This window comes from Pelodiscus sinensis, chromosome 1 (assembly GCF_052426305.1).
Source record: "Pelodiscus sinensis isolate ZL-2025 chromosome 1, ASM5242630v1, whole genome shotgun sequence".
Taxonomy (NCBI): domain Eukaryota; kingdom Metazoa; phylum Chordata; order Testudines; family Trionychidae; genus Pelodiscus; species Pelodiscus sinensis.
Genome location: NC_143052.1, coordinates 93,431,951 through 93,447,425, shown reverse-complemented (window position 1 = coordinate 93,447,425; position 15,475 = coordinate 93,431,951). Strand labels below are relative to the sequence as shown.

Here is a 15,475-nt window from a genome sequence, read left to right as displayed (position 1 = left end):
ATTACTAAAGTGACACGCACGTAAAATAAGGACATGTGACGTAAGGTGCATGCCGATTGCACACAACACTGAGGCTATGACTAGACTACAGGCTTTTTGTGCAAGAAGCTTTTTTTGGAAGAGCTCTTCCGAAAAAAACTTCTTGCTAAAGAGAGTGTCCACACTGCAAAAGCGTATCGAAAAAGCGATGCGCTTTTTCAAAAGAGAGTGTCCAGACTGCCTGGACGCTCTCTCGCAAGTAAGCGGTGATTACTATGGACAGAATGGCCACCAGGGCACCTGTGCTTTTTTCCCCTCTTCTTCCGAAAAAACTCCCTCTTCCCCATCCACACACGCCTTTTTGCAAAAGAGCTCTTCCGGAAAAAGGCTTCTTCCACGTAGAATAAGGAATATCAATTGCGCAAAACCCCTCTGTTCTTTCAATTTTCTGTTGGAAGAACGTACTTGCAGTGTGGATGTAACTCAGGTTGTCGGAAAAACGGCCTTTTTCTGACAAAACTCTGTAGTCTAGACATACCCTGACTGTGAGAGCCATGTGCTCCCCTATAGCCAATCAAAGTGCTGCTGCGGTTCAATCTACACACCCTGCAAATTCTAGGTACTCAAGCACAGTTAGCAAAACACCCTATCCTGTGAGACTATTTTGGTTGTGACAGTCCTGTGGCCCACTGAGATGCAGAAAGGCCATTCATGCAGCCCACTCACTAACTTAGGTTTCCCATTGTTGGTCAAGGACCAGGAAGACATATTCCACACAATCAACTTCCTGAGAAAAGGCATCGAGGGCTGCTGGTGAACATCTGTTTTTCTCATTTTCTTTGCATTAACAATAATAGCATTAATAATAGAGCAACAATTCCAGGACTGTCAGGCAAAGACGCATGCAAAAGAGAGAGACTTCCTGGCAACCTGGCGGGTGGGAGAAAAATCTGCTGCCTCTGCCAGGCTTCTCTAGCTCAGCCAGTGATAATGGGACCTCTTTCTGAACAATAATCATTCTAAGAAACATCACAAATGACATCACTTCTCTGGTTGTTCTGTCAAGGGGGAGAAAACATCCTCACTGTGGGTAAAATGGGGCACCAAACTGACTTTTAAAATACTGGGGAGTTAACACGAAAATACTCCATCAGCAAAGAGGAGATGGTTAGAAAGGGCTGAATCCTCTCCTTGGTCAATTCCCTGCTGAATACTTCTCTATCCTGGTCTCCTTCAGGGCAAAAGATGCTTTAATTGCAATTACTATCATAGAATAGTAAGCTTTAGAGATGAAAGAGGCCTATTATGCCATCTAGTTCCATCCCCTGCCACCATCCAATGCAGGATTGTCTTCTAAAATCTATTCCTCGGGGGTATTTCCATTCTAGCTTTCATTGTCCCAAACAACAGGGCTCCCACCACTTTCCCTGGGAGACTATTCTACAGTCTTTGACGTTCTCACTGCTGGGAACACATTTCCTGATCGTCAGTCACATTTTCCCTTTGCTCAATTTTGTGTCCTTACTTCTAGTTACTCCCCATTGGGCACATGGTGCTTTTTGTGGGGGCAAAATGACACATTGATAAAGACACAGAAAGGAAAAGAGAAAGCCAAGGAGAGGAACAGCAGGCAAGGAGGATGGACGGAGAGGAGGGAAAGCTGAATGAGTCATTTACATGTCCATGAGAGGAAGAATTTATGATTAGGTGAGTGTGTGGGGTGCCCTGCTTAGTTTTGGCGGGGGTTATTTACTTGTGCTCCATGTCAGGTACAGTAAATGAAATAAAAACAAAAACTGTTGCTGAGGATTTTGAGGGCTATTCTAATCCATTTAGGCTGCTTGGATATGACAAAGGCTACTGAGATACTGCCTGCTACACCCTTGGATTTAAATGCCATGGCCCTGTTTTCATGTTCAGTTCCATCTGTTAATAGAAAAAAGGAGTGTAGCTCTTGTCAGCACTGTTAGCATCATAACAATCTGTCCTACACAGATTAAAAAAGGTTTGTTTCTCTCCCTTGTTCCCTCTTACTGCCTGCCTTTTCTTTCTTCCTTCCTTCCTTTTCTTTGTAATGTCTTTTTGTTCTTCTGGCAGCTCCCTCCATTTCTCTCTCACTGAAACTTTTCTTTCTCTAGCTCCCTTCATTGTACATTCTCTCTCCAATTATTTTTGTCTCTCTCCCTTACCTTTTCTTTCTGTCTGTATTGATCTCTCTAGCTCAGTTTATCTGTTCCTCTCCCTCACTTCCCTGACTCTACTGATTCCTGGATGGGCCACAAAGATGCTCTTGTAACCCTCAGAGCTGAGGAGAACCAGACTGCAGTATTGGCTTTGGCACTGTCAGCATTCACTTGTTACCATTTTCCCTGGGTGGTGACCCAAAGGAATATTGTCCTATGTCCCTAGCAAACAACCAACCTGAGGAGGGGCTGTTACAAAATCAAATGTGCAGAGTCTCAGATGACTTCAGAAAGCAACAGACAATGGTAACTGCCACTGTGGAGCAGAGAGTAAGGGTCTGGGAGGGATTTGTTTCTGGAGGCCAGGGAAGGAGGACTGCAGAAGCTGTCAGGGGATCAGTCTGGGGCTGCAAGGAGACAGAGCTTCAGAAGCTGGCAGGGGCTTGGGATGAAGGTGCTTGTCCCTGGGAGTATTTAGAGGTGGTTCAGCTCTAGATCACTGTCGAGGGGTGCAGCCCCTCAGTCAGGATACCACGGGTCAAAGGGTGCAGCCCCTCAGTCGGGGTCTCCCTCATTCTGGCCCTGCGGTTAAGTCTTTACACGGTTCCCCCACTTGGGTGGTCACTCCGACCTTGTGGCACAGTCTTTGTAGGCTCCCCTTTTGGGGTAAATACAGCCTTGTGGCACAGTCTTTATAGCAGTGTTTCTTAAACTTTTTAAGATTGAGGAACACCAAACAATAAGTTTTTTTAATGGGGAACACCCAGGGAAAATTGTTGACCAAAAAATAAAGCCCCCAGGGGAAAGTTGTTGGGGGTGGTGGGGGAAGAGGCTGTCCCTTTAAGGAATTCTGTTCTTTCCACAGCACATCTCCGACTATGTGCCACAGAACACTTTAAGAAACACTGCTTTATAGGCTCCCCTCTTGGGGTAAATACAGCCTTGCGGCCTAGTCCTCCGGCTGTGGGCCTTCCCCGCCTTGAGAGTGCCACAGCAGGGGAGGGGAGGATAGGGGGACCCAGGCCCTCCCACTCCACCGGGTCCCAGCCCAGGGCCCTGTTGACAGTGGAGCTCTCCATTGCTTGCTCTGCAAGGGGCTTTTCCCTGCAATTGGCCGAGCACTCCGGGAACTATCACTCCCTTCCCTGGGCTGCTTCCTACCTCCCCACGGTTCTCCTGCGGTCACACCTCTCCCCTGTCTCCGGGGTTGTCACGGCAGCTGGGGCTGCGGCAGTAGTGGCTGGGGTGTTGGTTCATGCTGCATGGACTCTTCTGAGTTAGGAGCTGGCTATGCAGGTCCTTCCCCTTCGGCCATCAACCGTGAGCGAGCTGGCTCAGGGCCTTTTATAGTGCAGCTCACCAGGGAGCATGCCCAGCAAGGCCACGGGGGAGGGGCACTGTCAACCAGCTGGATCCTCTTGGCCAGCTGGGCCCTGGTTGATTTATAGTGCGGGGCTGGGACTCCCTGTTACAATCACCTTTCACATGGAGGTGGGTGTCATGCAGATGAGTTGGGGTGCCAGCAAAGACCCCTGCACCTCAAACCTCGGCCAGTGCCTTGGGTTGGCAGCAAGGAGCACAATTTTTGGACAGGCTCCTTAGGGCTAGTTCATCCCCTAGGAGAGAGTGAGTCGCAGCTGGGAATGAATAGTGGGATCTGTTTGGCCATTCCTATAAGGACTCTGCTTGGTTCAGGTGGGAAGCAAGACAAGAAGCTTATGGAATGAGCACACCGCTTACAGCCCTCACTGGAACTATCGTTTTAGCCTCACTCTTTCGGGCAGGGGAGAGACATAAATGTATTGGCCAAACGACGGGATGCTGAATGGTTCATGGAGCCTTTTGCCTCCAGGTCAGCTGCTCCAGTCTGGTCCCAGGCCTGTGGGGGCAAGAACCAAATACCTCCTGACATGTGTTCAGTGGCTTGCACAGAATTAGCTGGAGAGTGTTTCAGGCCCCTCTTCGTGGGTCAGATTTTCATAGCATAATCATCATCCCTGCATGGGCTAATTGTCCAGCTCACCAGAGGGGCCCAGGATTGACAGGGCCATGGAGACTGAGCTCTCCTGTCAGACCTACAGAGGTTCGTTCCCCTAGAGCCAGCAGTGAGGTACATAGCTGTGTGGGAAATTTTCACTGCTGACAGCTGAGCTGCACCTGTGCTGGAGATTTTAGTTCCCAACCTAGCACTCTTCCCTCCAAACCAAATTACTCCAAAGCCATAAGTGCTGCACTGCTGTTATTTACCACTGGCCTTTCAGGAGGAAGGAATGTACAGAACGAACTCGGAAAAGCTGTTTGTTGAGCTCTGGACTTCCCATCTGCCAAAGCAAGAGCAGCGAGGGGGTGGGCAGCGGGGGTTTCGTTATGCTTTGGGGCTGCCAAACCTAGCAAATAGATTGGAATTTGCCAGTTAATATTAGTCACGTTAAATGTCAGCGTCTGGAGTTGGGAGGAGGGGGAGCCGACATCTTGACAAACTGTGCGTCTGCTGGGACTTGGTTGGTTTTTATCCATTGTCAAGCAAATGCACTTTCATTTATTTAAGGAAATCAACCTCCCTCATTTAACTCATTCATTACAAAATCTGTTCTCACTGCTTTTGTTCTGAACGCCCCTCCGCCCCTCCTCCAATATGTTCACCTTAATTGCTAAGCTGAAAAGGACAGGACCAGGGACCAATGCCCCACACACTTCTCAGTCTCTATAGCAACAAGCTTGGGAGCCATGGGACCAATCTTCCTCCTGCTTTTGCAGACTGTCCAGGAAGCCACATCAATATGGTTCCACTGTCTGCACAAGGGGATATAGCAGACTAAGACCTAGATACTCCAGCTGAGACTAGGACTCCATTGTGCATGGCACTGTAAATACACATAGAGACAGAGGGATTCTGCTCCTAGGTGGGTTCTTCCCCAGCCCTCCCTTTCTCACCCCTCCCTCCCCGAGATGGCCACAGGAGCAGCTGCAGCTTTAGGACTGCAAGGCTATGGCTACACTTGTGGCTTCTTGCATCAGAAATATGCAAATGAGGCTAAACATGGAATATCACTGAGCCTCATTTGCATACCTAATGAAGCCGCCATTTTTTCAGAAGAGGCTCTTGCGCCAGAAGGAGCTATCTACACTGCCCCTTCTTGTGCAAGAAAACCCCTCTTGCGCAATGCCGTTACACCAATTATTTTCAGGAATAGCGGCATTGCGCAAGAGGGGTTTTCTTGTGCAAGAAGCGGCAGTGTAGACAGCGCCTTCTGGCAGAAGAGCCTCTTCTGAAAAAATGGCGGCTCATTAGGTATGCAAATGAGGCATGGTGATATTCCATGCGTAGCCTCATTTGCATATTTCTGATGCAAGAAGCCGCGAGTGTAGACATAGCCCAAGAGTCTGAGCACAGCCTTTCTACAGCAACTCTGCAGCCTGGGGCTGGGCACTGCCTCAGTACGCTCGCTCTATATGAAGGACAAGAAAGAGACTTTTTAGACTATGGGCCATTCTCCCAGGGGAAGAGGTAGACCGCTCTACTGCTGAAGTCACTTAAAACTCAAGACAAAACCTTGAGGGATACAATGGAGGCAGGGAGTGAAGAGTGGACCAGATGTGTCATAACAGGCTTTTTTTTCCATCTAGTATCTTTTTTTTTTCTAATTAGAGGCCCAGTGTCGCTGCTTTGCCATGAACTGAAATGGGATGGATGTGCCTGTTTCTCGCCATGGCAGATTGCCATAGACAAAAGTAAACTAGTAATTGGTGCAATGGACCAAAACATGACAGTTGGCAACAATGACATGAAAGTGACTGAGTACACAGAGACATGGAGAGAACGTGAGAGAACGTGAGAGAATGAACAAGAAAGACAGACTCGCCTGGCAGACTGCATAGCTGGAGGGATTAGGGATTGGTTACAGAAGCTTTTACTTCTAGGCTCCAGTTTGAATTTAGCCTGAGGTTGGTAGTGCTGAAAAAGTTGTTCCCATCTGATGACAGCTGTCCGATGGCCTATGTGAAATGAGTTAGGTAGCCCATTCCAGTCCTTAATGGACATTCTGCACACCATACAACTTATACTATGTGTTTCTTCCTCTCTCCATCTGCAGTCTCAGCAGGAAGGCTGCCATCTCCGGGTAGGGGCCTCTGCAGAGCGAGCTGGGTGCACAGTTGCTGAGGGATGGTATGCCTGATGAATGTTACTGCTTCTGTTTGTTATGCCCATGTTCTCTGGGGCTAGGGCATTCCAGCCTCCAGGATTCTCAAGCCAGCCTGTTTCACCAGAGCTAAATCGCTTAAAAAAAATTAAGAATGAAACTACTTAATTGGGGTGTTTTTTAAAGCACCAATAAATCCTGTTATGCCTGACAGCCACACTAACAGCATCCAGATTATATTAGTAATCTTCTGTCAAATCCCTCCCCAAACTCACTTCTCCTGATAGACTTGCAAATGTTAACCCATGTCAATAAAAAGACTGTCGCTTTATGTGCTTGTTACCAGATATTATGTTCTAAGACAGAACCTTTCTAAGAGTCTCCCAGTGCATTTGGTTTTGTCTGAGTATTGACACTAAGCTCCTGAGGGCAGGGAAGAGCTCTTTTTCTATGCCTTATTCAGTGCCAAGAACCCTTCCAGTCCCAAAGAAAGACTCCTGATGTGACCCACCCACCAATTGACCCTTTCCCCCCACTTATCGCCCCTCCCCCCACAAACAATTCTTATCCGTTAAAAAGATTTTTAGCAGAAAGCAAATAAAACTACAAGTTGAGGTGCAGAGATGCAACCTAACACCACAATCTGGATGGAAAGGCAAGAAAATCACAATTTAGAAGAGACATATTAGGCCATATTTTGTCCAACCCCTCCATTTCCAAATACTGCCAAATATTCCCAATGCAGTTCAATCTCGGTTTTGTCCAATCCTATCTAAAAGTGCCAACTTGCTTGGGCTTCCACTACTTCCCTTGTGAGACTGTTCCACAGGCCTAAGAAATCTTACCCTGAGGGAATGTTTCTTAAAATTCAGATGAAGTTTACCCTTTGCTCAATTCCTTCTTATTGCTCCTAGAGTGTGTCTAAACTACACCCCTCTGCCAACAGTGGGATGTAGATTAGGCACATCGCTATTGCAAATTAAGCGGTGATTTAAATATCCCACGCTTCATTTGAATAGAAATGGCTGCCGCTTCTTGCCGACGTGGCACTTTGCCGGCAAAAAGCGGCAGTCTAGACGGGGATCAGTCAACAATGAAAGCCTTTTCCGACCGATTCTGTAAACCTTGTTGCACGAGGCATAAGGGATCAGTCAGACAGGCTTTCCTTGTTGACCGATCCCCGTCTAGACTGCCGCTTTTTGCCGGCAAAGTGCCACATCGGCAAAAAGCGGCGGTCATTTCTATTCAAATGAAACGTGGGATATTTAAATCCCCGCTTCATTTGCAATAGTGATGTGCCTAATCTACATCCCTCTATCGTCAGACACACCCCTAGTGACACCCATGCTAAACAATTCCTCCTCTTCTTAAAAGCAACACCTTGAAAATTCTTGTGATCTGTTATGTGCTCAGCTCTTTTAATCTGCCTTCCTTGGTCAATCACTCCCATCCCCAGTCATTTGGGTTGCTTCTGCCAAGTTGCTGATGTCTTCTTCTGCTCTCTTCCTTCCCAAAATTGAATGTAGTATTTGAGAGTCCGCCTAATCAAGAGGGACTACCACTTTCCTGCTTCATAATTGGATGTTCTGTCTTGTATTCGGTGTGACCAAGTGCAAACTCATTGTGTGGGCTCCCTAGAAGTATGATATCTCAGACTGTGGACTAGCCTCCCAGGGGAAGTGGAAAAGTTCAATAGATTCTGACATTTTGTACTGCACCAGACAAACAACTGGATAGTACGCTGCAGGCAGCAGCTGTGCAGCATAGAGATTAGATGTACGCTAATAGACGGTCTCCACCTCTGGCTTCTAGGGTTTGATACTGTATTGGACCGTCATATGCAGTACATTCTAAAAGACCTGTTTTTCAGGCTTAAACAAGGGAAGCTTTATCCCCACCTGTCTGTGACATACTGCCCTATTTACTCAATTGCTTGCTCCCTTGGCCTGGGTCTGTGAGGAACTGAAAACTGACTGCAAAGTATAAACATGCGTGTCTCCCAGAAGATACAATACAGAGTATGCTCTTGGCCCACTAGCTACCATTCTCTGAGGCATTGATATTAGCCTCACATCAAATGGCTACTTTTACGTGTGCTCTTTTTCCCTGGTGCAACTGAGAGAAGAATTTGGCCCTCCGCATGCATATCTGTCTCCCTCTCTATTCTGTGTTAGTACAAACAAACAGAAATAGGAAGGTCCACCAATGATAGTATCTTCCCTCACCTCATCATCTCACCCCGGACGTCCTGCAACTGCCATTTGAAATGACAGAAACAGGTCAAAATAGTTTTTATATTATAAACCATCTCACCAGCTCCTGAAATAGGGAGCTGCTTTTGGAAGGTATAGAATTGTGGCCACACAATTCTTGGCACATAATGATACAGCTAAAAGGCATCACATTATCCACCTTGTCATAGGGATGTGAACGACTAGTTGACTAGACGATTACCCAATCAGCGTAGGCTTAACAGTTAATCTAGTTGATTACTCGCATTCCCCCCCCCCCTTGCTGCTTCTGTATCAGAGGCAGCAAGGGGCAGGGAAGCAGGAGTCAGTGCTGGGGGGAGCTGGCTTAAAAGCTGGTTCCCCCAGCACTGGCTCCATGGTGCCACCTCCCCGCACTGTGCTGCTGCCTCTATCAGAGGCAGAAGCATGGTGGTGGGGGGTGGAGTTAGGGGAGGCTGCTGCCGGAGCAATCTCTGTCATCAGTCAGCCCAGACGACCACAACAGAGGCTGCTACCTCTACTCCACAGCAAATGCTCCTGTCGGCTTCCCTTATGCCTGGGAAGAGCAGGAGTAGCGGAAGCCAATAGGAGCTACTCTCAGAATTCGATTTACAGGTCTATACTAGACCCTCTAAATCAAACACTAAGATCGACCTTGAGTGTTGCTCTTGCATTAAGTATAGACATGCCCTAGTAGCTCACTAGTTCTCCTTACTCCACATATCTGGGTGAATCTATAATTCTGTGAGTGTCTCATAGTCTGTTCCAACCTGCATGCATTTGTCTCTCCATCCATGTGCCTGCATATCTGTTTCTCCCTCTGTCTTTGTTTTTCTCTATCTCTTCTTGTACTTTTCTGCCCATCTGTTGCATGGATAATCTGTGTGGCTACATGTATTACGTTAGCTCTCTCTGTGTATGTATCAGCCTCTCTCTCACTGAACAGGAGTTTCTCTCCTTGCATGGAGAAAGTTATCCTAGATGATGGTGTCTCTGAGAGAGGGATCATTCCGTCCATCCATCTCTAGATTCCATGCCTTTGGGATTCCCACAATATATAGCTCTGCCCCTTCCTGTCTGGTAGAGATGAGCTGCTTTCATGGCATCCTCTCCTCTCCTCCCCCCACCCCAAAAAATCCACTGAGAGCCTTCCAAGAGTTGAGAGAACTCGGTGTGGAGAGATGAGTCAGTCGTAGGAGACATGAGCCTGAATTAACTTTTCACTCTCCCCACCTCACTCTCCCATGCTGGAAGCTTCCTTTTCATTCATAGACAGAAATGAGTGGGGGATCTCCTGCCAGGGAGACAGATGGGAGCAGAGCCGGTCTAAGATGCGGGAGAGCCGGGCGGTCGCCCGGGGCCACCATTTTCAAAGGACTACTGACAGAGCCGGCCTTAGGAGTGGGCCATGATCGCATGCCTGCCTGACCTCCCGAATCCCCAGGTTTCCTTGGTTACTCCTCAATTCCCCCCCTTTTTTCCTTGACAAATTTTTGTCCAGTATTTTTTTTAACCATCTGGCAACCCTACAGGTGAGCTGGGCAGTCACCTGGGGCCACCAATTGGTTAGGACTGGCCCTGGATGGGTGATCAGTGGGCTGAGATTCATTCCCAATACCCCGATTTCTATACAGATGGCCCTGGCCTCTGGCAGATCTCCTAAGATCCATACAGATCTTGGGAGGGGTCCTTTGGTTCTGAGTGGCAAACCTATGCTCATTCTACAGGGAAAGGGCAACCTTTTATTTGTTATAAGAAACATGTCTCCTCGTAAAGTTCCCTGATGAAACACTACACACCTTTGTAAAATCCTGACCCCATCAAAGTCATGGACTTCAATGGGGTCAGCAATTCACCCCTTTAATGTACACAAAGTCATCAGTGTCCCCCAGTTTGAGATCTATCCAGAAGATATTCCAGAAAGAAAAGAGAGATTTAGCTCACTTTGCAAAGGAGTGTATCTTCCTTCAGATTGCCACAGGTCACTGACAACATGAAAAGTCAGTTTCCACACACAGACCATCCCACCTCCACCCACCAAGGAGAACAGCCGTTGTACATCTTTATGTAAGGCTTGCTTTCCTCCACTTGTACCCAGTCTAGAGACTGGAACATAGGCAGTGACCCCCAAAGGAGGGACGGGAAGAGGAATAGCACTGCAGAGAAGCAGAAAATGATATAAGACCATTTCTTGAGTGTAAACAAATATTTTCATGGCCTCACTTTCATGATTCCCATCATTTCTTATGTAAGCAATAGTCATATATTAATTATTGATATTAGTGTAATAATTAGGGGCATATTCTGCCACCTTTGCTCCTAATGCATAGTCGACAGCCTTACTGTGCAAGCAGTCCCATTGCTATCAGTGACATAACTTGATAAGTAAGAAACTTCTCATTATGTCTGATGGCAGCAGAATCTAGCCCTACTAACTCCATGCTGCTTCTCTCCCCCACACCAATAGGACAATGGGCAGAGTAAAGTAATACTTTGTGGGAGCACTGGTGGCCTGCTCTAACCCTAAACAAGCACTCTAGATATGTTGGGAATGGAGAAAATAGTTTCAAAACAAACTAGCTGAAGTATGTAGCTGAAAGGGATACATGCCCCCATTGATGAAGAATAGATGCCTACAGAATGTTTGAATGGATATCTAGAAAATGTCCTGAAGTCTTTTACACAAATAATAGTCTTTGAAGGGAAGAGATGAAAGCCCCATCTCTTGAGAGTCAATTAAAACTAGGCTGTGACTATCCTGTAGGGAACAATCCTACATTGGTGGGGCATCTGGAAGGATGGGAGGAGGACATGAAATATCCTTTTCTATTTCTGTACACACACACACACACACACACACACACACACACACACACACACACACACACACACACACTCCTTTTCTGGAAGGATGGGAGGAGGACATGAAATATCCTTTTCTATTTCTGTACACACACACACACACACACACACACACACACACACACACACACACACACTCCTTTTCTGATTTCTATGAAAGCTACTTAACTTATTTCAATGAAGGATATTTATCACAGGAAATCTCACATCAAAGAGTAGACTGAAGCCAGAGAAAAGACAGTGAGGAATCACACACACATAGATTTTATGCATTATGGGCCCCCTTTCCACCACACACACAACACTGAGGGCTTGCCAGGCTGTCTCTGATTTACCAGAGTGCGGCGTATCTCTGATTTAATTACATGAAGTATTCAAATACACTAACCCCACCCCCACCCCACAGGCTATTTTCTAGGAAAGCCCTGGAGAGGGCTGTTCCAAGGGAGTGGTGAGAAGGCTTAGAAAGGCTGAGGGGCACGGAGAGGAGAGGAGAAGGGGAACGATGGGGCAGGGGACGCAAGGCGGGTGATCTCGCAGAGCTGGGGGGCGGTGGGAGGGGAGGGGGGTTCATGCCTTGCCTCAATCTTGTCGATCCTGTCTTTCAGCGACCTGACAGCATCCTCCAGCTCCTGGACCATGGCAGGCGAGTCCCAAGGCAGGTCCCCCATGGTGTCTTTCCGCGGCCCGCCCCAGAGAGAGGCGCTGTCCTGGAAGCTCAGCTCCAGCCCGTTCTCGCACTGGCTCAGCTTGCCCGTCAGCTCGCGGATGGTCTCCTGGTCGCTGAGGATCTGGTCCCTCTGCTGCAGCGCCGTCTGCCTCAGCTGCTCGGCCGTGGTGTGCAGGAAGAAGAGGTCCTCGGGGGGCGCGGGGCCGTCCCCCGGCGGGGGGCTGTCGGAGGGGCACTCGGCCGGCAGCGGCGTGCAGAGGAAGCGGCTGAAGAGCTGCGGGTGGTGCAGCTGCTGCTGCTGGCGGGGCCGGGCGCTGGAGAGCAGCTCCAGCAGGGTGTCCGGGGCGCCGCCCGAGAAGCTCTGCCCAGCCCCGTGCAGAGCGCCCGGGCCCTTGTCGGCGGCGGCCGGCAGCAGGGCGGCGGCGGCGGCGCTGGACTCATTGTCAGCACCCTGGAGAGCGCCGGCGGGGCTGGCCGCGGGGTGCACGCTCGCGATGATGCAGATGATGGCCCCCAGGAACGCGAGCATCCCCGCGGCCAGCAGCACGGCCAGAAACTTCAGGGTGGCAGCTGCGAGGGGGCCCGGCCAGGAGAAAACGCGGCGGGCGGGCGGGCTGGGGCGCCCCGGGAGCTGGGAGAGCTGGAGGGAGCGGCCGCTGCCTTGTGCCGCCTGGACCAAGCGCTGCCGAGTGTCTCCGGCGGGAGCGCCAGGGAGGGGGCGGGCGCGTCACTGGCTCCTCCCCCGCCCCGCTCCTTCCCTCCACCCCTTCGGCGCCGGGCGGGGAGCGCAGCCTGCTGCCCGCCTTGCCGCGCCCGCCAGCGGGACAGAGACGAGCCCCGCCTCTCGGAGCGAAGCGCTGCGGAGCCCGGCAGCCCGAAGGGGTGGCCTTGGAATCCCCCCGCCAGCTGGGAGCTGGCCCGGCCCCCTCCCCTCCCTCTCCCTGGGCAAACAGGAAGGGCCACTTGCTAGATCGGGGCCCCAGGCCCAGCATCCGCTGCCTCCTGCCTCGCGTGGGCTGCTCAACACTGTTCTGTGAGCAAGGGGGTAGAGATGCTAATGTGGGTTGGAAGTAGTCCTAGAAATGTCGTCACACGGCCCAGAGTCATCTTTAATTCCTGGAGCTCCAGGACAATCCTGGAGAGTCGGCAACCCTACAAGGGGATGGAGGTATAGGCGGCTGGTCATATGGGCCTATATGGTGCTCCAGATCCACCAATATTCAGGCTCCACAGGTGTTTGGGCTTTTATTTTCAAAGCTCCAGCCTGCCCCACCCCTACTCCTTCCCACCCCTGCTCCACCCTCTCCCTATCCCCATCCCCATCCCCATCCCACCCTTTCCTCGAAGCCCTTGCCCCTACCCCGCCTCTTTCCAGCTTCTGCTAGCCCCCCCAGCAACATTGGGAGCCCTGTAGAGCAGGGCGGGCTAGGGTTAGGTCCTCCACCCATCCCCACAGGCTGCCCTGGAACATCTCCCTGAAGCCTGGGGCCCCCAAAGGGTGGGGCCAGAGGCGGTTGCCCCATCCATACTATGGAGGGGTTCCAGTTTGCTTGGAACCATTCTGGTCACCACCAAAATTATACAAATCTGGCACCTATGGATGAATGAGTGGGGGAGAGAAATAATACTATCAATAATTTTAAAGCTGTGGCTAAGAGCTGCTAAGAACCCATCAGTACTCATTTGTTCTGTTCCCTCTTATTTTCTTTATTTGCCTTGTCAAATAGGAAATTGTCATATTAAATTTGTCTTTGGGGAGATGTTGATTGTTTCAAAATATTAGACAAAACAATGGGATTGTTATGTGTATCTGTGAGCCGATAGTCAGGGCAGTGCATGTGTGTGTGTTACACCCGAGTCTTCAACTGCTGAGACACAAGGCCCCATCGCAGTGGGCAGTCTAGGTGAGACTGACGGGTGCCCCGAGGAGTTTAACGTCCGTGTCTTTACCGCTAGGATTGGGATCCCTTCGCGGCAGGCAGCCAACAGGCCAACAGACACGCCAGAGTTTACAGGGAGAGCCTATTACACCTCAGATTTTGACTGCTAGGATACACGACCCCGTCGCAGCGGGCAGCCTGGGGAGGCTGAGAGATGCCCCAATGGATCTGTCCCCTGGAAGTGACACGATCCAATGCTCAAGCTCTCCCTATATCTGTCCCTTATGACCGGCTGGAGTACTTTTTAAAATTGTGCTTGGTTCTGTTACAGCAACTGAAGGAGTCAGGTCACAGCTTAAACAGTTACTATTTTATTGTTACAGGGTAAACTTAGCTGTTAAATGCTACTACTGTGTTACAGATAACACAGCCACTACAAAGGACAGGACAGAAATTACACTAAGAAGTCACTTACAGGTACCATGAAACCCTTTTGGTTCTCTGAGCTCTTATTAAATACATGCAAAATAGACACCTAGCAGGTATATATTCTCAACCCTGCGTTCCAGACATGGCGTGGCCAGCGTCTTTCTCTCAATCCCTCGGGAAGAAGTAGGGCAAGTTTGGGCGTCCCACAGACCTCGGGAGTCAATCAATACTTGCCAGCAGGTGTAGATGATTGGAGCTCAAATGGGGTGGGCTACTAAGCCCCTCTTTATACCCCTTGGGTCACGTAGTCTTTGAACACCAAGTTTCCCACGAAGGGTACAAGCATAATTCACACCTGGGAAAATGCAGACAATGGGCACCTCTGGTATGTGATGGGCGAAGATTCCTCTCCTGGGACAGTTCAGGTGTGTCAATTACTGGTACGAGCCATCAGGGTGGCGGGAGGCCCTAGGTTGTCAGCTAGCCCATTTACTGTCTAGTTTCTGTTTATGGAAGAGTCAGGGACAGGCAGCACACCTGCGTTCCCAGGGCATCAAAGGCTGACTGCCTTTCTCTTGCTCTCTGGGGGGAGGGGCGGGTGAAAAACAAGGTGGGGTTCATGTCTGGCTACAGTATCCAAGGCTAAAACTAATGGCTTTCTTGCTTTAAAAAATGTGTTAAAGGTAAATAACTATACCTAGAATATACAGCAGAAGTACACAGTGTTCCTGCTGTCTCCAACATTACTGAAGTGTCATGCGTACTGGTAGCCTAAAGACAATTAAACAAAATAATAGGAACCCGCAAGAAGGCTTCTTGACAAGTTGTGTTTTAATCATTTATTAAAAACTTTAACTTTTTGAACCGTAGCATCAGCTGTCATTATATAATGGTCTTACCTCTGCAATTTCCTGCAACTATGAACATTTAAATTGATAAGAATTAAAAATCCTTTAACATAAACCTTGATGTTATCAGTCAAAATTAAATTGTCAAAAATCAAACTACCATGTCTGTCTATGTATCTGTCCCAGAGCCCAGGGATGTCAGTGGAAAGACTCCCATAGGCAGCAATGGGCTGTGGATCCAGCATCATCGG

At 49.2% G+C, this 15,475-nt stretch overlaps 1 protein-coding gene across 1 annotated transcript in view; it reads right to left on the bottom strand.

Moving 5' to 3' along the window:
* Nucleotides 1-12,980, bottom strand: part of NPTXR (neuronal pentraxin receptor) — a 31,326-nt gene extending 18,346 nt beyond the window's left edge. Inside the window, exon 1 of the mRNA XM_006118966.3 lies at nucleotides 11,979-12,980. Coding sequence (XP_006119028.3) covers nucleotides 11,979-12,596 — 618 coding nt within the window. The 5' untranslated portion in view covers nucleotides 12,597-12,980. The remainder of the gene's footprint in view (nucleotides 1-11,978) is intronic.
* Between the last annotated feature and the right edge of the window lie 2,495 nt (nucleotides 12,981-15,475).